This window comes from Oncorhynchus keta, unplaced genomic scaffold (genome assembly GCF_023373465.1).
Source record: "Oncorhynchus keta strain PuntledgeMale-10-30-2019 unplaced genomic scaffold, Oket_V2 Un_contig_30242_pilon_pilon, whole genome shotgun sequence".
Classification (NCBI taxonomy): Eukaryota; Metazoa; Chordata; class Actinopteri; order Salmoniformes; family Salmonidae; genus Oncorhynchus; species Oncorhynchus keta.
In genome coordinates, this window is record NW_026286963.1 from 137501 (window position 1) to 160312 (window position 22812).

The 22812-nt window shown below is 44.9% G+C and overlaps 1 protein-coding gene and 3 long non-coding RNA genes across 14 annotated transcripts in view; 2 read left to right on the top strand and 2 right to left on the bottom strand.

Annotated features, from left to right (window-relative positions):
• The window catches only part of LOC127923628 (uncharacterized), a 4807-nt gene extending 1365 nt beyond the window's left edge, over window positions 1–3442 (bottom strand). Inside the window, exons 1-3 of one of the 3 annotated variants that reach the window (XR_008114871.1) lie at window positions 3099–3442; window positions 2785–3001; window positions 2001–2117 (exon numbers count right to left, since the gene is read on the bottom strand). This is a non-coding gene — a long non-coding RNA (uncharacterized LOC127923628). Of the gene's footprint in view, window positions 1–2000; window positions 2118–2735; window positions 3052–3098 lie in introns of those variants that run through there. The other 2 variants (XR_008114870.1, XR_008114872.1) reach the window with 2 other exon arrangements.
• The window catches only part of mfng (MFNG O-fucosylpeptide 3-beta-N-acetylglucosaminyltransferase), a 28099-nt gene extending 7035 nt beyond the window's left edge, over window positions 1–21064 (top strand). The window contains exons 2-10 of one of the 3 annotated variants that reach the window (XR_008114838.1): window positions 4824–4869; window positions 5057–5159; window positions 8153–8306; window positions 12498–12583; window positions 13376–13541; window positions 14079–14164; window positions 15147–16405; window positions 20267–20426; window positions 20606–21064. Coding sequence is in view for 1 of the 3 variants with exons in the window: in XM_052507630.1 (XP_052363590.1) it covers window positions 4824–4869; window positions 5057–5159; window positions 8153–8306; window positions 12498–12583; window positions 13376–13541; window positions 14079–14164; window positions 15147–15198 (693 nt within the window). In the remaining 2 variants the exon portion in view is untranslated. Of the gene's footprint in view, window positions 1–4823; window positions 4870–5056; window positions 5160–8152; window positions 8307–12497; window positions 12584–13375; window positions 13542–14078; window positions 14165–15146; window positions 16631–20266; window positions 20427–20605 lie in introns of those variants that run through there. The other 2 variants (XR_008114839.1, XM_052507630.1) reach the window with 2 other exon arrangements.
• Window positions 9554–11110, bottom strand: LOC127923627 (uncharacterized). 3 transcript variants are annotated; one of them, XR_008114867.1, is made up of 3 exons: window positions 11002–11110; window positions 10900–10967; window positions 9554–10664 (listed from the first exon to the last, which is right to left on the bottom strand). It is a non-coding gene; the product is annotated as an uncharacterized LOC127923627 (long non-coding RNA). The 3 variants fall into 3 exon arrangements; XR_008114868.1 differs by having other exon boundaries at window positions 9555–10664; window positions 10900–10933; window positions 10968–11054; XR_008114869.1 differs by having other exon boundaries at window positions 9555–10681; window positions 10900–10933; window positions 10968–11054.
• Window positions 10722–12486, top strand: LOC127923625 (uncharacterized). 5 transcript variants are annotated; one of them, XR_008114863.1, is made up of 4 exons: window positions 10722–11771; window positions 11817–11910; window positions 11958–12184; window positions 12228–12486. It is a non-coding gene; the product is annotated as an uncharacterized LOC127923625 (long non-coding RNA). The 5 variants fall into 5 exon arrangements; XR_008114862.1 differs by having other exon boundaries at window positions 11817–12184; XR_008114864.1 differs by having other exon boundaries at window positions 11864–12184.
• Window positions 21065–22812: the final 1748 nt, after the last annotated feature.

Consider the following 22812-nt stretch of genomic DNA (forward strand, 5'->3'; position numbering starts at 1 on the left):
CCCGTGGTGAATTACACCCCGTAAAACACTGTTTTATCCACCCAGAGGCTGCTCTATTATATTACACACCGTGGTGAATTACACCCGTAAAACACTGTTTTATCCACCCAGAGGCTGCTCTATTATATTACACACCGTGGTGAATTACACCCGTAAAACACTGTTTTATCCCCCCAGAGGCTGCTCTATTATATTACACACCGTGGTGAATTATACCCGTAAAACACTGTTTTATCCCCCCAGAGGCTGCTCTATTATATTACACCCGTAAAACACTGTTTTATCCACCCAGAGGCTGCTCTATTATATTACACACCGTGGTGAATTACACCCCGTAAAACACTGGTTTATCCCCCCAGAGGCTGCTCTATTATATTACACACCGTGGTGAATTACACCCGTAAAACACTGTTTTACCCACCCAGAGGCTGCTCTATTATATTACACCCGTCTGAATTACACCCCATAAAACACTGTTTTATCACCCAGAGGCTGCTCTATTATATTACACCCGTGGTGAATTACACCCATAAAACACTGTTTTATCCACCCAGAGGCTGCTCTATTATATTACACCCCGTGGTGAATTACACCCTGTAAAACACTGTATTAAGAGGCTGCTCTATTATATTACACCCCGTAAAACACTGTTTTATCCCCCAGAGGCTGCTCTATTATATTACACCCCGTAAAACACTGTTTTATCCACCCAGAGGCTGCTCTATTATATTACACCCCGTAAAACATTGCTCTATTATATTACACCCGTGGTGAATTATACCCTGTAAAACACTGCTCTATTATATTCCACCCCGTAAAACACAGAGGCTGCTCTATTATATTATGTTTTATCCCCCAGTGGCTGCTCTATTATATTACACCCCGTAAAACACTGTTTTATCCACCCAGAGGCTGCTCTATTATATTACACACCATGGTGAATTACACCCGTAAAACACTGTTTTATCCCAGAGGCTGCTCTATTATATTACACCCTGTAAAACACTGTTTTATCCCCCAGAGGCTGCTCTATTATATTACACCCGTAAAACACTGTTTTATCCACCCAGAGGCTGCTCTATTATATTACACCCGTAAAACACTGTTTTATCCTCCCAGAGGCTGCTCTATTATATTACACCCGTAAAACACTGTTTTATCCACCCAGAGGCTGCTCTATTATATTACACACCGTGGTGTGTAAAACACTGTTTTACACTGTAAAACACTGTTTTATCCCCCAGAGGCTGCTCTATTATATTACACCCGTAAAACACTGTTTTATCCCCCAGAGGCTGCTCTATTATATTACACCCTGTAAAACACTGTTTTATCCCCCCAGAGGCTGCTCTATTATATTACACCCCGTGGTGAATTACACCCCGTAAAACACTGTTTTATCCCCCCAGAGGCTGCTCTATTATATTACACCCTGTAAAACACTGTTTTATCCACCCAGAGGCTGCTCTATTATATTACACCGTGGTGAATTACCCCGTAAAACACTGTTTTATCCCCCAGAGGCTGCTCTATTATATTACACCTGTAAAACACTGTTTTATCCACCCAGAGGTGAATTACACCCGTAAAACACTGTTTTATCCACCCAGAGGCTGCTCTATTATATTACACACCGTGGTGAATACACCCCGTAAAACACTGTTTTATCCACCCAGAGGCTGCTCTATTATATTAACACCTGTGAATTACACCCGTAAAACACTGTTTTATCCACCCAGAGGCTGCTCTATTATATTATATTACACCCGTAAAACACTGTTTTATCCCCCAGAGGCTGCTCTATTATATTACACACCGTGGTGAATTACACCCGTAAAACACTGTTTTACAGAGGCTGCTCTATTATATTGTAAAACACTGTTTTATCCACCCAGAGGCTGCTCTATTATATTACACACCGTGGTGAATTACACCCGTAAAACACTGTTTTATCCCCCCAGAGGCTGCTCTATTATATTACACACCGTGGTGAATTACACCCGTAAAACACTGTTTTATCCACCCAGAGGCTGCTCTATTATATTACACCCCGTAAAACACTGTTTTATCCCCCCAGAGGCTGCTCTATTATATTACACACCGTGGTGAATTACACCCTGTAAAACACTGTTTTATCCACCCAGAGGCTGCTCTATTATATTACACCCGTGGTGAATTATACCCTGTAAAACACTGTATTATCCCCCCAGAGGCTGCTCTATTATATTACACCCCGTAAAACACTGTTTTATCCCCCCAGAGGCTGCTCTATTATATTACACCCCGTAAAACACCCCAGAGGCTGCTCTATTATATTACACCCCGTAAAACACTGTTTTATCCCCCAGAGGCTGCTCTATTATATTACACCCGTGGTGTAAAACACTGTTTATCCCCCAGAGGCTGCTCTATTATATTACCCCGTAAAACACTGTTTTATCCCCCAGAGGCTGCTCTATTATATTACACCCCGTAAAACACTGTTTTATCCCCCAGAGGCTGCTCTATTATATTACACCCCGTAAAACACTGTTTTATCCACCCAGAGGCTGCTCTATTATATTACACACCGTGGTGAATTACACCCTGTAAAACACTGTTTTATCCCCCCAGAGGCTGCTCTATTATATTACACCCTGTAAAACACTGTTTTATCCCCCCAGAGGCTGCTCTATTATATTACACCCCGTAAAACACTGTTTTATCCCCCCAGAGGCTGCTCTATTATATTACACCCGTAAAACACTGTTTTATCCACCCAGAGGCTGCTCTATTATATTACACCCGTAAAACACTGTTTTATCCACCCAGAGGCTGCTCTATTATATTACACACCGTGGTGAATTACACACCGTAAAACACTGTTTTATCCCCCCAGAGGCTGCTCTATTATATTACACCCCGTAAAACACTGTTTTATCCCCCCAGAGGCTGCTCTATTATATTACACCCCGTAAAACACTGTTTTATCCCCCCAGAGGCTGCTCTATTATATTACACCCTGTAAAACACTGTTTTATCCCCCCAGAGGCTGCTCTATTATATTACACCCTGTAAAACACTTTTATCCCCCCAGAGGCTGCTCTATTATATTACACCCGTAAAACACTGTTTTATCCCCCCAGAGGCTGCTCTATTATATTACACCCTGTAAAACACTGTTTTATCCCCCCAGAGGCTGCTCTATTATATTACACCCTGTAAAACACTGTTTTATCCCCCCAGAGGCTGCTCTATTATATTACACCCCGTAAAACACTGTTTTATCTCCCCAGAGGCTGCTCTAGGCTACATCCCAAATGCCATCCTATTCCCTAGACAGTGCACTATATTCAGAATAGGGTGCCATTTGGAACGGTCCTGTCACCTCAGGAGGAGTTTTATAGCTTTACTGTAATGGTTTGAAAATGTTTAGGAGAGAGTTGAAACAGACACACATCCTCGTCTTGCTATCTCTTCTCTCTCAGATGAAAGAGTACCAGACACTGAGGGAACAACACTTTTTCCCTCTCACCCATCTTCTCCCTCTCCTATCTTCCCTCGGTCCCCCTCTCACCCATCTTCTCCCTCTCCTATCTTCCCTCGGTCCCCCTCTCACCCATCTCCACCCTCTCCTATCTTCCCTCGGTCCCCCTCTCACCCATCTCCACCCTCTCCCTCTCCTATCTTCCCTCGGTCCCCCTTTCACTCCCTGTACTCCACCCCCATCACTTCCTATGGAAGATTGGATCAGCAGTCAGTCACTGTCCATATCAGTGTGCGTGTGTGTGTGTGTGTGTGAGAGAGAGACGGTGTGTGTGTGTATGTGTGAGAGAGAAACTGTGTGTGTGTGTGTGCTTCCATTGGCAGTCATACACTGTGGATGATATTAGAGTGGGAGCCCACTGATAGGGCTCTTCTACACTACCTGACCAAAAGTATGTGGACACCTGCTCATTGAACATCTTATTACAAAATCAATACATTAATATGGAGTTAGTCTCCCCTTTGCTGCTATAACAGCCTCCACTCTTCTGGGAAGGCTTTCAGCCACAAGAACATTAGTGAGGTTGGGCACTGATGTTGAGCGATTAGGCCTGGCTCCCAGTCAGCGTTCCAATTCATTCCAAAGCTGTTCGATGGGGTTGAGGTCAGGGCTCTGTGCAGGCCAGTCAGCAACGGATGTGGCTGAAATAGCCGAATCCACAAATTTGAAGGGGTGTCCACATACTTTTCTATATATAGCGTATCTGTAGTTTCAGTGGTTGCTGTTGTTGCTAGTTGTGACCAACAGAGGTCAGTGGTGGACCAGCTACACAGTGCTGTACTATTGTAGGGAAATAGAAATAGATAGCATGCCGTTTAGATCACTGAGTCTGTTGGTGAGAGAGAGAGAGAGAGAGAGAGAGAGAGAGAGAGAGAGAGAGAGAGAGAGAGAGAGAGAGAGAGAGAGAGAGAGAGAGAGAGAGAGAGAGAGAGAACTAGCTTTCTGAATCTACAGAGGAAGTGTTGGGAGCAGAAGTCAAGGCTTTGTCATCTCCCAATGGGAGGGGAGTGTTGCTGTGTCACACTGTCTTCAATGTAATGGCAGCGAGGGTCAAAGGTTCAAGTGGGTCTGTGACTGTGTGTGTGACTGTGTGTGTGTGCATGTCTTCCCTCTAGCTAATGGTGCAGCCTGTTTCTGTCAGTAGTAATCTGTCCTCCATTATTTCGCTACGTGTGTGTGTCCGTGTGGGGGGGCTGTCTGTGTGAGGGGGTGTCTGTGTGTGTATGTGTGTGTGTGGGTGTGTGTGTGTGTGTGGGGGTGTGTGTGTGTTATATCTCTCTCTCTCCTCCTTCTCTAGACGTTCATCTTTACAGACACGGAGGATGAAGACATCAACTCCAGAGGTAGGTCTTCAGCTCCACCAATCACAAGCAAGGAGAGACTTGTTGTATTAACAGTTGTAATGATTAATAGTGATAGTTGTTTATTAGACAACAGTTCCAGTTTTAATCTCATTTAAGTCTCATGTCAGAGTGTTGTAAAATGAACACATTGATAGGTGCTCTGACTGAAATGATTTTTTCCATACAGGTTACAATGTGATTGTGACAGATTGTCCGTCGGACCACAGTCACCAGGCTCTGTCCTGTAAGATGTCTGCTGAATATGACCACTTCATGGCCTCCGATAAGAAGTGAGTGACCAGCCCAACCTAGACAGAGAGGAACACATAGACTATCACTTTACAGGGCACAGATAGACTATCACTTTACAGGACATAGAGAGACTATCACTTTACAGGGCACAGATAGACTATCACTTTACAGGACATAGAGAGACTATCACTTTACAGGGCACAGATAGACTATCACTTTACAGGGCACAGATAGACTATCACTTTACAGGACATAGAGAGACTATCACTTTACAGGGCACAGATAGACTATCACTTTACAGGACATAGAGAGACTATCACTTTACAGGACATAGACTTTACAGACTAGATCACTTTACAGGACATAGAGAGACTATCACTTTACAGGACATAGAGAGACTATCACTTTACAGGACATAGATAGACTATCACTTTACAGGACATAGAGAGACTATCACTTTACAGGACATAGAGAGACTATCACTTTACAGGACATAGAGAGACTACCACTTTACAGGACATAGATAGACTATCACTTTACAGGGCACAGATAGACTATCACTTTACAGGACATAGAGAAACTATCACTTTACAGGACATATATAGACTATCACTTTACAGGACATATATAGACTATCACTTTACAGGACATAGAGAGACTATCACTTTACAGGACATAGATAGACTATCACTTTACAGGGCACAGATAGACTATCACTTTACAGGACATAGAGAGACTATCACTTTACAGGGCACAGATAGACTACCACTTTACAGGACATAGAGAGACTATCACTTTACAGGACATAGAGAGACTATCACTTTACAGGACATAGAGAGACTATCAATTTACAGGACATAGAGAGACTATCACTTTACAGGACATAGAGAGACTATCACTTTACAGGGCACAGATAGACTACCACTTTACAGGACATAGAGAGACTATCACTTTACAGGACATAGAGAGACTATCACTTTACAGGACATAGAGAGACTATCAATTTACAGGACATAGAGAGACTATCACTTTACAGGACATAGAGAGACTATCACTTTACAGGACATAGATAGACTATCACTTTACAGGGCACAGATAGACTATCACTTTACAGGGCACAGATAGACTATCACTTTACAGGACATAGAGAGACTATCACTTTACAGGGCACAGATAGACTATCACTTTACAGGGCACAGATAGACTACCACTTTACAGGACATAGAGAGACTATCACTTTACAGGACATAGAGAGACTATCACTTTACAGGACATAGAGAGACTATCACTTTACAGGACATAGAGAGACTATCACTTTACAGGACATAGAGAGACTATGACTTTACAGGACATAGAGAGACTATCACTTTACAGGACATAGATAGACTATCACTTTACAGGACATAGAGAGACTATCACTTTACAGGACATAGAGAGACTATGACTTTACAGGACATAGATAGACTATCACTTTACAGGACATAGATAGACTATCACTTTACAGGACATAGATAGACTATCACTTTACAGGACATATATAGACTATCACTTTACAGGACATATATAGACTATCACTTTACAGGACATAGAGAGACTATCACTTTACAGGACATAAATAGACTATCACTTTACAGGGCACAGATAGACTATCACTTTACAGGACATAGAGAGACTATCACTTTACAGGACATAGAGAGACTATCACTTTACAGGCCACAGATAGACTACCACTTTACAGGACATAGAGAGACTATCACTTTACAGGACATAGAGAGACTATCACTTTACAGGACATAGAGAAACTATCAATTTACAGGACATAGAGAGACTATCACTTTACAGGACATAGAGAGACTATCACTTTACAGGACATAGAGAGACTATCAATTTACAGGACATAGAGAGACTATCACTTTACAGGACATAGAGAGACTATCACTTTACAGGGCACAGATAGACTACCACTTTACAGGACATAGAGAGACTATCACTTTACAGGACATAGAGAGACTATCACTTTACAGGACATAGAGAGACTATCAATTTACAGGACATAGAGAGACTATCACTTTACAGGACATAGAGAGACTATCACTTTACAGGGCACAGATAGACTACCACTTTACAGGACATAGAGAGACTATCACTTTACAGGACATAGAGAGACTATCACTTTACAGGACATAGAGAGACTATCAATTTACAGGACATAGAGAGACTATCACTTTACAGGACATAGAGAGACTATCACTTTACAGGACATAGAGAGACTATCAATTTACAGGACATAGAGAGACTATCACTTTACAGGACATAGAGAGACTATCACTTTACAGGGCACATATAGACTACCACTTTACAGGACATAGAGAGACTATCACTTTACAGGACATAGAGAGACTATCACTTTACAGGACATAGAGAGACTATCAATTTACAGGACATAGAGAGACTATCACTTTACAGGACATAGAGAGACTATCACTTTACAGGACATAGATAGACTATCACTTTACAGGGCACAGAGAGACTATCACTTTACAGGGCACAGATAGACTATCACTTTACAGGACATAGAGAGACTATCACTTTACAGGACATAGAGAGACTATCACTTTACAGGACATAGATAGACTATCACTTTACAGGACATAGATAGACTATCACTTTACAGGGCATAGAGAGACTATCACTTTACAGGACATAGAGAGACTATCACTTTACAGGACATAGAGAGACTATCACTTTACAGGGCATAGAGAGACTATCACTTTACAGGACATAGAGAGACTATCACTTTACAGGACATAGAGATCGTTAAAAAGTAGAAGTTGTAAAGTCCCAGACATTTTTATGAACATTTTGTACGAAACTGTAGGGTTTGACTTCAAGCCTGATAGAAGAAAGGGCAGAGACAAGGTCCCAGTGTTTAGTTTGGAATCAAGCCTTGGTTGTAATTAGAACAGAGGAAAGGGATCAACTGTTCACTTCAGTTTGGAACCGATTCCTGTGTTGTCCCCTCTGCTTCCAGGTGGCTGTGTCATGTTGACGATGATAACTACGTGAATCCTGGAGCTCTTCTCTCCCTGCTCTCAGCCTTCCCCCAAGACGGTGATGTCTACGTGGGCAAGCCCAGCCTCGACCACCCCATCAAGGCCCATGAACTACTGGAGGGCAACCAGACAGTACGCTCCCACCATGCACTGCATAGAGCCGAAAGCTATATTCCAATGAACAATACAATGCTTTGTTCTCGTGGTATGTTAAAGATACGTTTGAGAACTTTGGGGCCTACTAAGTAGTCTCTAAACCTCCCACTTTGGGCTGGATGTGTCAATGTGTAGTTCATACATGCACAATGTATGACCAAAATGACTGTCTTACGTCAATTAGTCACGAAATCCCCTAGTTTTAAACATTTCACTAAACATAACCCACGTGGGCCAGCCCTCTAGTATTTCCTGTTCCAGCCAATGAGCTTCAGCCCCACGCCATTTGAGTGGCAGCTAGCAAGATGCACACCCAGCAGAGCGAAGAGAGAGACCATATCTGCACATATGAGCCGTAGTTTCGCACATTTTCAGGGGACCCCTTTTGGCTTATGGACACTACTTTCAGAACTACTGGCTGAAAAGTACCGGAGAATCTCTTTAAGTAGTATGTTACTGTGGCCATTGGAATATGTCTTTTTGTCTCCCTTCCTGAGGGGGTCACTGATATATTTGACCGTTTGATGCCAAGATGGTTGCCATGGGAATTCTCAACCTCAAACAGAGTTGGCCAAGCACTATAAATTATTCAAGTCATTCCACATCTCTCCTCTTTCAATTCACTTCTCATCAGGAATGGAGGGATGGAAGGACGAAGGGATGATTGTAGATCCATCCATTCATGGGGTTTTAGTCACTGTGGAGTGTTTTTATAACCAGAGGGTTGATTGGTGATTGGCATGTTATTGGTTATTGATCTAAGAACCATGTCATCCTGTGGACGTGTCAAAGACACCCCAGGGGATAGGCTGTCAACCAGCAGGATCGGTCGATTCGATTGGTTTAGAAACAGACATGCTCACACTAGATAAACGTGTGTCTTGTATGTGTGTGTGTGTGAGTAAGTGTGTGTCTCATTTACAGTAGAATGAATGACTGCATTGAGCCCAAGTGTATCTTGGTTCCTGAGAGTCTCTCTCTCTCTCTCTCTCTCTCTCTCTCTCTCTCTCTCTCTCTCTCTCTCTCTCTCTCTCTCTCTCTCTCTCTCTCTCTCTCTCTCTCTCTCTCTCTCTCTCTCTCTCTCTCTCTCTCTCTCTCTCTCTCTCTCTCTCTCTCTCTCTCTCTCTCTCTCTCTCTCTCTCTCTCTCTCTCTCTCTCTCTCTCTCTCTCTCTCTCTCTCTCTCTCTCTCTCTCTCTCTCTCTCTCTCTCTCTCTCTCTCTCTCTCTCTCCTCCTCCTCCTCCCTGGTTAGAGAGTAGATTTAGCATTGACAGTAGGACAGGCCTCAGACTCCCTAGAGAAAGGGAACACAAGGTCAGAGGAGATGAGGATGAGAGGAGGGGAGGAGAGGGGGACTCCAGAGAGGGAGGAGGAGAGGACCTTGGGAGAAAGATGATACACATACCTGTTGTGATTTACACTGCTGTCACGGCAACCGATACAAATCAAATCAAATGTTATTTGTCACACGCTCCGAATACAACAGGTTCAACCTTACAACCTTTCAGTGAAATGCTTACTTACAAGCCCTTAACCAAAAATTAAGTTTTTAGAAAAACACCTACAAAAAGAAAGAGAGAAATGCAGCATTAAAAGCATTAAAATAGCAGTAGCAAGGCTATATACAGGGGGTACTGGCACAGGGTCAATGTGCGGGGGTACCGGTTAGTCAAGGTAATTGAGATAATATGAACATGTAGATAGAGTTATTGAAGTGACTATGCATAGGTAATAACAGAGAGTAGCAGCAGGGTAAAAGAGGGGAGGGGGTGTAAATAGTCTGGGTAGCCATTTGATTAGATGTTCAGGAGTCTTGTGGCTTGGGGGTAGAAGCTGTTTAGAAGCCTCTTGGATCTAGACTTGGCGCTCCGGTACTGCTTACCGTGCGGTAGCAGAGAGAACAGTCTATGACTAGGGTGTCTGGAGTCTTTGACAATTTTTGGGTGGCAGGAAGCTTGGCCCCGGTGATGTACTGGGTCGTACGGCAACTGCTCGGAGATTGAGCAGTTGCCGTACCAGGCAGTGATGCAACCACCAATGTTTTCAGTCTCCTGAGGGGGAATAGGTGATGTCATGCCCTCTTCTGGTGTGTTTGGACCATGTTAGTTTGTTGGTGATGTGGACACCAAGAAACTTGAACCTCTCAACCTGCTCCACTACTCAACCTGCTCCACTACTCAACCTGCTCCACTACTCAACCTGCTCCACTACTCAACCTGCTCCACTACTCAACCTGCTCCACTACTCAACCTGCTCCACTACTCAACCTGCTCCACTACTCAACCTGCTCCACTACTCAACCTGCTCCACTACTCAACCTGCTCCACTACTCAACCTGCTCCACTACTCAACCTGCTCAACCTGCTCCACTACTCAACTCAACCTGCTCCACTACTCAACCTGCTCCACTACTCAACCTGCTCCACTACTCAACCTGCTCCACTACTCAACCTGCTCCACTACTCAACCTGCTCCACGACTCAACCTGCTCCACTACTCAACCTGCTCCACTACTCAACCTGCTCCACTACTCAACCTGCTCCACTACTCAACCTGCACCACTACTCAACCTGCTCCACTACTCAACCTGCTCCACGACTCAACCTGCTCCACTACTCAACCTTCTCCACTACTCAACCTGCTCCACTACTCAACCTGCTCCACTACTCAACCTGCTCCACTACTCAACCTGCTCCACTACTCAACCTGCTCCACTACTCAACCTGCTCCACTACTCAACCTGCTCCACGACTCAACCTGCTCCACTACTCAACCTGCTCCACTACTCAACCTGCTCCACTACTCAACCTGCTCCACTACTCAACCTGCTCCACGACTCAACCTGCTCCACTACTCAACCTGCTCCACGACTCAACCTGCTCCACTACTCAACCTGCTCCACTACAGCCTCGTCGATGAGATACACAACAACTCCACCCATCTGATTTTCATGACAAATACCAGACAAATAACAGATATATTGTCCATGCTACACAAATGACAAATGCTACACAAATATAAACATACACGATCTCCTTGCTAATCACTTACAAGGTAAATAGCACACAAAATATGTCATTACTTCTATAAATGCTTAAACATAGCGTATGCCAGACTCATAGCAAAGTGAGTCAGAGAGAACTGAGAAAGTCTCTCGTTGTAAGTACATCACAGAATAAGCTGAGTTTGAGGGAAACTGAGGACACAGAGAGAGTTGTATCATCGTTGTGGATGGAGGGAGTTTCCTCCACCTGTTCAAGCACATCAACCTTTACATGGTTCATTCTGTCTGGAAGGTGGAAGTCTCTGCTCTGTTCATGTCTTGTGTTAAAGCTAACTGTTCCAAAGAGAGGTGCCGTTCTGCTTGGTGATTGACTGTGTGTGTTTCTAGAAAGAGGTGCCGTTCTGCTTGGTGATTGACTGTGTGTGTTTCTAGAAAGAGGTGCCGTTCTGCTTGGTGATTGACTGTGTGTTCTTCTAGAGAGAGGTGCCGTTCTGCTTGGTGATTGACTGTGTGTGTTCTTCTAGAAAGAGGTGCCGTTCTGCTTGGTGATTGACTGTGTGTGTTCTTCTAGAGAGAGGTGCCGTTCTGCTTGGTGATTGACTGTGTGTGTTCTTCTAGAAAGAGGTGCCGTTCTGCTTGGTGATTGACTGTGTGTGTTCTTCTAGAAAGAGGTGCCGTTCTGCTTGGTGATTGACTGTGTGTTTTTCTAGAGAGAGGTGCCGTTCTGCTTGGTGATTGACTGTGTGTGTTTCTAGAAAGAGGTGCCGTTCTGCTTGGTGATTGACTGTGTGTGTTTCTAGAAAGAGGTGCCGTTCTGCTTGGTGATTGACTGTGTGTGTTTCTAGAAAGAGGTGCCGTTCTGCTTGGTGATTGACTGTGTGTTTCTAGAAAGAGGTGCCGTTCTGCTTGGTGATTGACTGTGTGTGTTTCTAGAAAGAGGTGCCGTTCTGCTTGGTGATTGACTGTGTGTGTTTCTAGAAAGAGGTGCCGTTCTGCTTGGTGATTGACTGTGTGTGTTTCTAGAAAGAGGTGCCGTTCTGCTTGGTGATTGACTGTGTGTGTTTCTAGAAAGAGGTGCCGTTCTGCTTGGTGATTGACTGTGTGTGTTTCTAGAAAGAGGTGCCGTTCTCCTTGGTGATTGACTGTGTGTATTCTTCTTTCTAGAAAGAAGTGCAGTTCTGGTTTGCCACGGGAGGAGCAGGCTTCTGTCTGAGTCGCAGACTAGCTGAGAAGATGGCTCCATGGGCTAGGTGAGGAGTGTGTGTGTGTCTGTGTATGAGTGTGTGTGTGTGTGTCTGTGTATGAGTGTGTGTGTGTGTGTCTGTGTATGTGTGTGTGTGTTTGGGTCAAGAGGGAACTCTAGTCCATGAGAACAGGTGTGTGTGTAGGGGTTTATCTTTGTGAAAGATGGAGAGTCAGAGAGTACATTATATATGTGAATGTATGTGACAGTGTGTGTTGGGTCATTGGACATACAGTCTGTGTATATGCTTGTCTTTATGTGACAGTGTGTGTTGGGTCATTGGACATACAGTCTGTGTATATGCTTGTCTTTATGTGACAGTGTGTGTTGGGTCATTGGACATACAGTCTGTGTATATGCTTGTCTTTATGTGACAGTGTGTGTTGGGTCATTGGACATACAGTCTGTGTATATGCTTGTCTTTATGTGACAGTGTGTGTTGGGTCATTGGACATACAGTCTGTGTATATGCTTGTCTTTATGTGACAGTGTGTGTTGGGTCATTGGACATACAGTCTGTGTATATGCTTGTCTTTATGTGACAGTGTGTGTTGGGTCATTGGACATACAGTCTGTGTATATGCTTGTCTTTATGTGACAGTGTGTGTTGGGTCATTGGACATACAGTCTGTGTATATGCTTGTCTTTATGTGACAGTGTGTGTTGGGTCATTGGACATACAGTCTGTGTATATGCTTGTCTTTATGTGACTGTATGTGTGACAGTCCGGTCTGGGTTTGAGTCAATGTGGGTGTATCTATATCTGACTCTGTGTGTGTGTGTCTACCTGTGTGTCTAGTGGTCCCAGGTTTGAGCAGACGTCAGCAGTGATCCGTCTGCCAGATGACTGTACAGTAGGCTTCATCGTAGAGAGAAGACTGGGGATATCCATGGTCCACAGTTCAATGTTCCACTCTCACCTGGAGAACCTGCTACTGCTGACGCCCAGCAATATACCTCTACAGGTCAGGCACACACACACACACACACCTCTACAGGTCACGCACGCACGCAGGCACGCACACACACACACACACACACACACACACACACACACACACACACACACACACACACACACACACACACACACACACACACACACACACACACACACACACACACACACACCTCTACAGGTCACGCACGCACGCAGGCACACACACACACACACACACACACACAGCAATATATATATATATTTTTTTTAACCTTTATTTAACTAGGCAAGTCAGTTAAGAACAAATTCTTATTTTCAATGACGGCCTAGGAACAGTGGGTTAACTGCCTGTTCAGGGGCAGAACGGTCAGGTCAGGCAGGTCAGGCACACACGCACACACACACACACACACACACACACACCTAGCCATATGCCTCTACAGGTTAGATACACACACACCCATGGATGTACAAACGCACATATACACACACTCACACAAATCATTTCTGCCTCATGTAATGTGTTTTCTCTCCTCTAAGTTGTATGGTGTGTGTTCTCTAGGTGACTCTTAGTTATGGGCTGTTTGAGAACAAGATGAACAGTGTGGAGCTGAATAGACTCTTCTCCAAGGAGGATGATCCCTCCAGGTCAGTACCAACCTGTCCCCAGGATAAGAAACCTTGACAGAAACCACGCCAGGGTTGCAATATGCCAGTAACGTTCCCTGAAATCCCTTTCCACAAATCCTGGTTGCTGGATTACGGAATTCCTTGCTTATTCCCTCCTGATTCCTGTCGTTTTACAACCGGGATTCTGGAAAACGTTTGGTAAAGTTACCGGTATCCTGCAACACGACACCAGACTCTAGAGGGGGATCCTTCTTCTCTGCCTGCTGGGGTTCAACATGTCCCAACATTTATAATAGAACAGACACATTGTTGTGGTAGCTATGTGCTGTACATATAGGTAGGGGTAAAGTTACTAGGCAACAGGATAGACAATAGGCAGTGGCAGCAGCGCATGTGGTGAGTGTGAACATGTGTGTGTGTGTGTGTATGTGTGTGTGTGTGTGTGTGTCAGTGTAAGTATATGTGTGTGTGTGTATATACGGTATGTGTGTGTGTGTGTGTGTGTGTGTGTGTGTGTGTGTGTGTGTGTGTGTGTGTGTGTGTGTGTGTGTGTGTGTGTGTGTGTGTGTGTGTGTGTGTGTCAGTGTGTATATGTATATACGGTATGTGTGTGTGTGTGTGTGTGTCAGTGTAAGTATGTGTGTGTGTGTGGCATCAGTGTGCATGTAATGTGTGTGTGGGCATATGTAGTGTGTGTGTATATATGTGTGTGTGTGTGTCAGTGTGAGTGTGTGTGCGTAGATTCAGTGCGAGTGAGTTAGTTTAAAACAGGGTCAATGCAGGTAGTCTGGATAGCCAGTCTGGTTTAGCAGCCTCATGGTTCGGGGGTAGACGCTGTCCAGGGTCCTGGTAAGGCTTGTCATGTATATGCATGTGGCCTTTACAGATGCTGTAAAAAGAACAATCATCTCACTTGTCGATTCAATGTTCATTCACTGTATTTCTGTACGTTTAATAATGATATATTTCGTCATATTGAATGTTCTTTCATTCTTTACAGGTTTAAGACGGTCCACTGTCTACTCTATCCACTGACCAGCTGGTGCCCTTGAAGACTCCAACTCCCAGCAGCACCTGTGCCTCCTGAGACTTTCCCAAATGGTGTCAGCACTTCCTGGATTCTCTGGGTGTGTCTCAATAATCTCTCTTTTCTCCTGAAGTGTACACTCGTTTACTACTTCCAACAAATCTAAAAGTGATGGGTTGGTCGAGGTATGGGCTAGTGGGAGTTTCACCCTTGCGTCTTACCCCGGTCATTAACTTTGAAATCAGTGTACAAACATTGGGAGCAAGGAGAGATAATTGGGACACAGCCCTGGTTTTACATGGAAATAACAGGGAAATAACAGGGACGACAAGCACTAGTCTGGTGCAGAATTGACTTATTCTAGGAGTTCTAGGATCCCTCCAGATCCCTTAACAAGACTAGGAGCCCTCCAGAACCCTTACCAAGACTAGGAGCCCTTCAGAGCCCTTAACAAGACTAGGAGCCCTCCAGAGCCCTTACCAAGACTAGGAGCCCTCCAGAGCCCTTACCAAGACTAGGAGCCCTCCAGAGCCCTTAACAAGACTAGGAGCCCTCCAGAGCCCTTAACAAGACTAGGAGCCCTCCAGATCCCTTAACAAGACTAGGAGCCCTCCAGAGCCCTTAACAAGACTAGGAGCCCTCCAGACCCCTTAACAAGACTAGGAGCCCTCCAGAGCCCTTACCAAGACTAGGAGCCCTCCAGATCCCTTAACAAGACTAGGAGCCCTCAATCAATCAATCAATCAATCAATCAATCAATCAAATTTTATTTATATAGCCCTTCGTACATCAGCTGATATCTCAAAGTGCTGTACAGAAACCCAGCCTAAAACCCCAAACAGCAAGCAATGCAGTTGTAGAAGCACGGTGGCTAGGAAAAACTCCCTAGAAAGGCCAAAACCTAGGAAGAAACCTAGAGAGGAACCAGGCTATGTGGGGTGGCCAGTCCTCTTCTGGCTGTGCCGGGTGGAGATTATAACAGAACATGGCCAAGATGTTCAAATGTTCATAAATGACCAGCATGGTCGAATAATAACAAGGCAGAACAGTTGAAACTGGAGCAGCAGCACAGTCAGGTGGACCGGGGACAGCAAGGAGTCATCATGTCAGGTCGTCCTGGGGCACGGTCCTCCAGAGCCCTTACCAAGACTAGGAGCCCTCCAGAGCCCTTAACAAGACTAGGAGCCCTCCAGAGCCCTTACCAAGACTGCACTTGCATAATTTATTTGCAGGTATGTATATTTGTTGAACAGAGACCAAAATAATGATGAATATACTTTTTTTTATAGATTTGTGAAACTTCTTATGATGACCTCTGGTGAAACTCACTGCTGTAAAATATCTGCCGTTTTTTGAATCTGTTCTGTTATGAAAACTGTTTTGAAATTGTTGGAAAGGCGTGTTTTTATTTTATTTGAACACCTTGTTTAACTTTAAAAGTGTATTCACGTCCCAGTCTGGGCTGTCTGTACATAGTTCCTGGTTTCTGCAAAGCCTGAAAGAATCAACATGGTTTATACAGCCTTGAAGGAGAGGTGTGTGTGTGTGTGTGTGTGTGTGTGTGTGTGTGTGTGTGTGTGTGTGTGTGTGTGTGTGTGTGTGTGTGTGTGTGTGTGTGTGTGTGTGTGTGTGTGTGTGTGTGTGTGTGTGTGAGACAAGGAGAGTGTGTCAAACGGAGTGTGGGGGGACCTTAAGCGGAGAAATTATATTAAAATCTATATATTACTAGTATTCTTTTTTTAAATGAAGCCCAACTCATGAGGCCCCTGGACAATGTGAGGCCTCAGGCACAATTCCCTCTTCTGCTTAATGGTAAGTCTGCCATTGCAGACGGCACACACCACAACCACTTCAGATTCAGTGAGGCTATGAGCAATGATTCAGGCCAGTGTGTGTGTGTGTGTGTGTGTGTGTGTGTGTGTGTGTGTGTGTGTGTGTGTGTGTGTGTGTGTGTGTGTGTGTGTGTGTGTGTGTGTGTGTGTGTGTGTGTGTGTGTGTGTGTGTGTGTGTGTGTGTGTGTGTGTGTGTGTGTGTGTGTGTGTGTGTGTGTGTGTGTGTCATATGAAGGAGAGTGAGTAGATCTGAGCTACAGATGACAGGCGTGATTCGCTGGGTTGTAGCGGTTCAGGACTCTCAGAGGACTGAGAGGGATACAGGGAATCAGTGAAGGGTTAAATAAGATTGGGGATTGTGATTGACAGTCTGTGTGTGTTCACAGTGTTTGTACTCTCTATGTGTCTATCTCCAGTGGTGCATGGACACCACTCTTCCCCCATGTTCTCCCAGAGGTATACACAGAAACAGTGAGGGGTGTACTCAACCGTCACCTCAAGGCCACACACTGTGTGTGTGTGTGTGTGTGTGTTTGTGTGTATGTATCTCTGTGTGTGTATCTCTGTTTCTGTGTGTGTGTGTGTGTGTGTGTGTGTGTGTGTGTGTGTGTGTGTGTGTGTGTGTGTGTGTGTGTGTGTGTGTGTGTGTGTGTATCTCTGTGTGTGTATCTCTCTGTTTCTGTGTGTGTGTGTGTGTGTGTGTGTGTGTGTGTGTGTGTGTGTGTGTGTGTGTGTGTGTGTGTGTGTGTGTGTGTGTGTGTGTGTGTATCTCTCTGTTTCTGTGTGTGTGTGTTAATGTGTATCTCTCTGTTTCTGTGTGTGTGTGTGTTAATATGTGTATCTCTAAGTTTCTGTGTGTGTGTTAATGTGTATCTCTCTGTTTCTGTGTGTGTGTGTTGTGTATCTCTCTGTGTCTGTGTGTGTGTGTGTGTGTGTATCTCTCTGTGTGTGTGTGTGTGTGTGTGTGTGTGTGTTTGTGTCTGTTTCTGTGTGTGTGTGTGTGTGTGTGTGTGTGTGTGTGTGTGTTAATATGTGTATCTCTCTGTCTCTGTGTGTGTGTGTGTGTTAATATGTGTATTTCTCTGTTCCTCTGTGTGTGTGTGTGTGTGTGTGTGTGTGTGTGTGTGTGTGTGTGTGTGTGTGTGTGTGTGTGTGTGTGTGTGTGTGTGTGTGTGTGTGTGTGTGTGTGTGTGTGTTAACATGTGTATCTCTCTGTTTCTCTATGTGTGTGTGTGTGTTAATATGTGTATCTCTCTGTTTCTCTATGTGTGTGTGTGTGTTAATATGTGTATTTCTCTGTTCCTCTGTGTGTGTGTGTGTGTGTTAATATGTGTATCTCTCTGTTCCTCTGTGTGTGTGTGTGTGTTAATATGTGTATCTCTCTGTTTCTCTGTGTGTGTTTCACCAAGGAGAAGGGACTTACTCTCCACAGTATGACTCATATCCTCCCTGGTCTCAGAGGTGGCGTGACATCATGACAGTCCCGTGTAGCTCAGTTAGTAGAGCAGGGTGCTTGCAATGCCAGGGTTGTGGGTTTGATTCCCACGGGGGACCAGGAGGAAAATGTATTCACTCACTACTGTAAGTAACTCTGAATGAGAGCGTCTGCTAAATGACCACAGTGTGAAATGTTAGGAACTGAACCAAGCGTGTGTGTGTGATGCACAGAGATACTATAAAAGGTCTGTACTGGTACTCTATAAAAGGCAGCGATTGGCCCACTGTAGGGATAAAATGGACCTAGGCTGTGATAGTTGGAGTGCAGCACTCACTGTTGTGTTTGTGTTGCTCTCAGCGCTGCAGTTTCATCTTCTGTCTCATAAAACCGCTATACAGGATTCTGAAATGTTGTCAGGGAGAGAATAGAGTTGCCCTGGGTCTCAACGAATGCCAATGTTCCATTTGAGACCTCTCTAGACCTTTCTACATCCCCCGGCTGAGCGGAGTGTGTCTGGAGAGAACGACTGAACAAAGATATTCTCATCTCTTAGTATTTGTGTATCCACTGACCCTAACTAACCAACAATTCCAAGCCTAAACTGTTGTTTAAAGAAGAATGGGGAACAAGACAGAATGGCAAACAAGACAGAATGGGACATTTTTTGCACACTTTTGTTTATATCCTTGTTTGTGAGCATTTGCCCAGATAATCCATCCACCTGACAGATGTGGAATATCAAGAAGCTGATTCAACAGCATGATCATTACACAGGTGCACCTTGTGCTGGGGACAATAAAAGGCCACTTTAAAATGTGCGGTTTTGTTACACAACACAATGCCATGGATGTCTCAAGTTGAGGGAGCGTGTAATTGGCATGCTGACTGCAGGAATGTCCACCAGAGCTGTTGCCAGATAATTATATGTTTATTCTTTATTTACAATAAGCCGCCTCCAAAATCGTTTTAGAGAATTTGGCAGTACTTTCATCAGTGCTTTCATTAGGCAGTACTTTCATCAGTACTTTCATTAGGCAGTACTTTCATCAGTGCTTTCATTAGGCAGTACTTTCATCAGTACTTTCATTAGGCAGTACTTTCATCAGTACTTTCATTAGGCAGTACTTTCATCAGTGCTTTCATTAGGCAGTACTTTCATCAGTGCTTTCATTAGGCAGTACTTTCATCAGTGCTTTCATTAGGCAGTACTTTCATCAGTGCTTTCATTAGGCAGTACTTTCATCAGTGCTTTCATTAGGCAGTACTTTCATCAGTACTTTCATTAGGCAGTACTTTCATCAGTGCTTTCATTAGGCAGTACTTTCATCAGTACTTTCATTAGGCAGTACTTTCATCAGTACTTTCATTAGGCAGTACTTTCATCAGTACTTTCATTAGGCAGTACTTTCATCAGTACTTTCATTAGGCAGTACTTTCATCAGTACTTTCATTAGGCAGTACTTTCATTAGGCAGTACTTTCATCAGGCAGTACTTTCATCAGTACTTTCATTAGGCAGTACTTTCATCAGTACTTTCATTAGGCAGTACTTTCATCAGTACTTTCATTAGGCAGTACTTTCATCAGTACTTTCATTTAATGTAACCTCGCCAGCCCAGGACCTCCACATCCGGCTTCTTCACCAGCGGGGTCTCCAGCCACCCAGACAGCTGATCAAACTGTGGGTTTGATGACAGCTGATCAAACTGTGGGTTTGATGACAGCTGATCAAACTGTGGGTTTGCACAAAACCGAAGAATTTCTGCACAAACGGTCAGAAACCGTCTCAGGGACGCTCATCCGTATGCTCTTCATCCTCACCAGGGTCTTGACCTGACTGCAGTTCAGCATCGTAACAGACTTCAATGGACAAATGCTCACCTTCGATGGCCACTGGCACGCTGGAGAAGTGTGCTCTTCATGGATGAATCCTGGTTTTAACTGTACCAGGCAGATGGCAGACAGCGTGTATGGTGTATTGTGGGTAAGTGGTTTTCTGATGTCAATGTAGTGAACAGAGAGCCCCATGGTGGCGGTAGGGTTATGGTATGGGCAGGGATAAGCTACAGACAGCTAACACAATTGCATTTTATTGATGGCAATTTGAATGCACAAAGATACATTGTTGTGCCATTCATCCGCCACCATCACCTCATTTTTCAGCATGATAACGCACGGACCCATGTCACAAGGATCTGTACACAATTCCTGGAAGTTGAAAATGTCCCAGTTCTTCCATGGCCTGCATAGTCACCAGACATGTCACCCATTCAGCATGTTTGGGATGCTCTGGATCGACGCGTACGACAGCGTGTTCTAGTTCCCGACAAAATCCAGAAACTTCACACAGCCATTGAAGAGGAGTGGGACAACATTCCACAGGCCACAATCAGCCTGATCAACTCTGTGCAGAGGAGATGTGTCGCGCTGCATGAGGCAAATGGTGGTCACACCAGATACTGATCCACGCCCTACCTTTTCTTAAGGTATCTGTGACCATAGGGTGCATATCTGTGTTCCCAGTCATGTGAAATCCATAAATCAGGACCTAATGAATTTATTTCAACTGACAGATTTCCTTTTCCTTATATGAACTATAACATTAAAATCATTGAAATTGTTGCATGTTGCGTTTATGTTTTTGTTCAGTGTACATTGCTTTGGCAATGTAAACATATGTCTTCCATGCCAATAAAGGCCTTTGAATAGAATTGAGAAAGTGATAGAGGAATTCAATTCCTATATGTTTAATACCCAAATAAATTAATACACTCAGCCCATTTCTAAGGATTTGTAAGAAACGTATTTGCATAAAATGGGCAGAGACCAGTCTCAAAATCAAGCACTAGCGTTTATTCTCCAGAGTACTGAACATGATACAATTTACCACAGGTTATAAACTGCACTTGTCAAGCATAGGTGTAATAGGTGGCAGGGAAGTCAGGCGCAGGAGAGTCAAATGGAGTGTAAATATGGAGTCTTTTAATAAAGTTCCACGAGTATGCTCCATAACAATAAATGTACAAACAAACAAAAACATGGGTACGAGGACCCGACGCGCACCTATACAAACAATCACACTACACTGACAACAAATCAATCTCTGACAAAGACATGAGGGGAAACAGAGGGTTAAATACACAACAGGTAATGAATGGGATTGAAAACAGGTGTGTGGGAAGACAAGACAAAACCAATGGAAAATGAAAAAAGGATCAATGTTGGCTAGAAGACCGGTGACGTCGAACGCCGAGCACCGCCCGAACAAGGAGAGGCAACGACTTCGGCAGAAGTCGTGACAGTACCCCCCCCCCTGACGCGCGGCTCCAGCTGCGCGTCGACACCGGCCTCGGGGACGACCCGGAGGGCGAGGTGCAGGGCGATCCGGATGGAGACGGTGGAATTCTGATAACATGGAAGGATCTAACACGTCCTCCACCGGAACCCAGCATCTCTCCTCCGGCCCGTACCCCTCCGAGTCCACGAGGTACTGAAGGCCCCTCGCACGACGTCTCGAATCCAAAATGGAGCGAACAGAGTACGCCGGAACCCCCTCGATGTCTAGAGGAGGCGGAGGAACATCACGCACTTCAGCCTCCTGGAGCGGGCCAGCCACCATCGGCCTGAGGAGAGACACATGGAACGAGGGATTAATACGGTAATGAGTGGGTAGTTGTAACCTATAACATACCTCGTTCACTCTCCTCAGGACTTTAAACGGCCCCACAAACCGTGGACCCAGCTTCCGGCAGAGCAGGGGAAGGGGCAGGTTTCGGGTTGAGAGCCAGACCCTGACCCCTGGTGCGAACACTGGGGCCTCACTGCGGCAACGGTCTGCGCCAATTTTCTGGCGCCTTATGGCACGCTGAAGGTGGACGTGGGCTGCCTCCCAGGTTTCCTCAGCGTGCCGAAACCAATTGTCCACCGCAGGGGCCTCGGTCTGGCTCTGATGACAAGGAGCCAGAACCGGCTGATACCCTAATACACATTGAAAAGGAGTAAGGTTAGTGGAGGAGTGACGTAGCGAGTTCTGAGCCATCTCTGCCCAGGGCACAAACTTCGCCCACTCCCCCGGCCGATCCTGGCAATAAGACCGCAGAAACCTACCCACATCCTGGTTAACTCTCTCCACCTGCCCATTACTCTCGGGGTGAAAACCTGAGGTAAGACTAACCGAGATCCCCAGACGCTCCATGAACGCCTTCCAGACCCTTGATGTGAACTGGGGACCCCGATCAGACACTATATCCTCAAGCACCCCATAGTGCCGGAAAACGTGTGTAAACAGGGCCTCTGCAGTTTATAAGGCCGTAGGGAGACCGGGCAAAGGGAGGAGACAGGACTTTGAAAACCGATCCACAACGACCAGG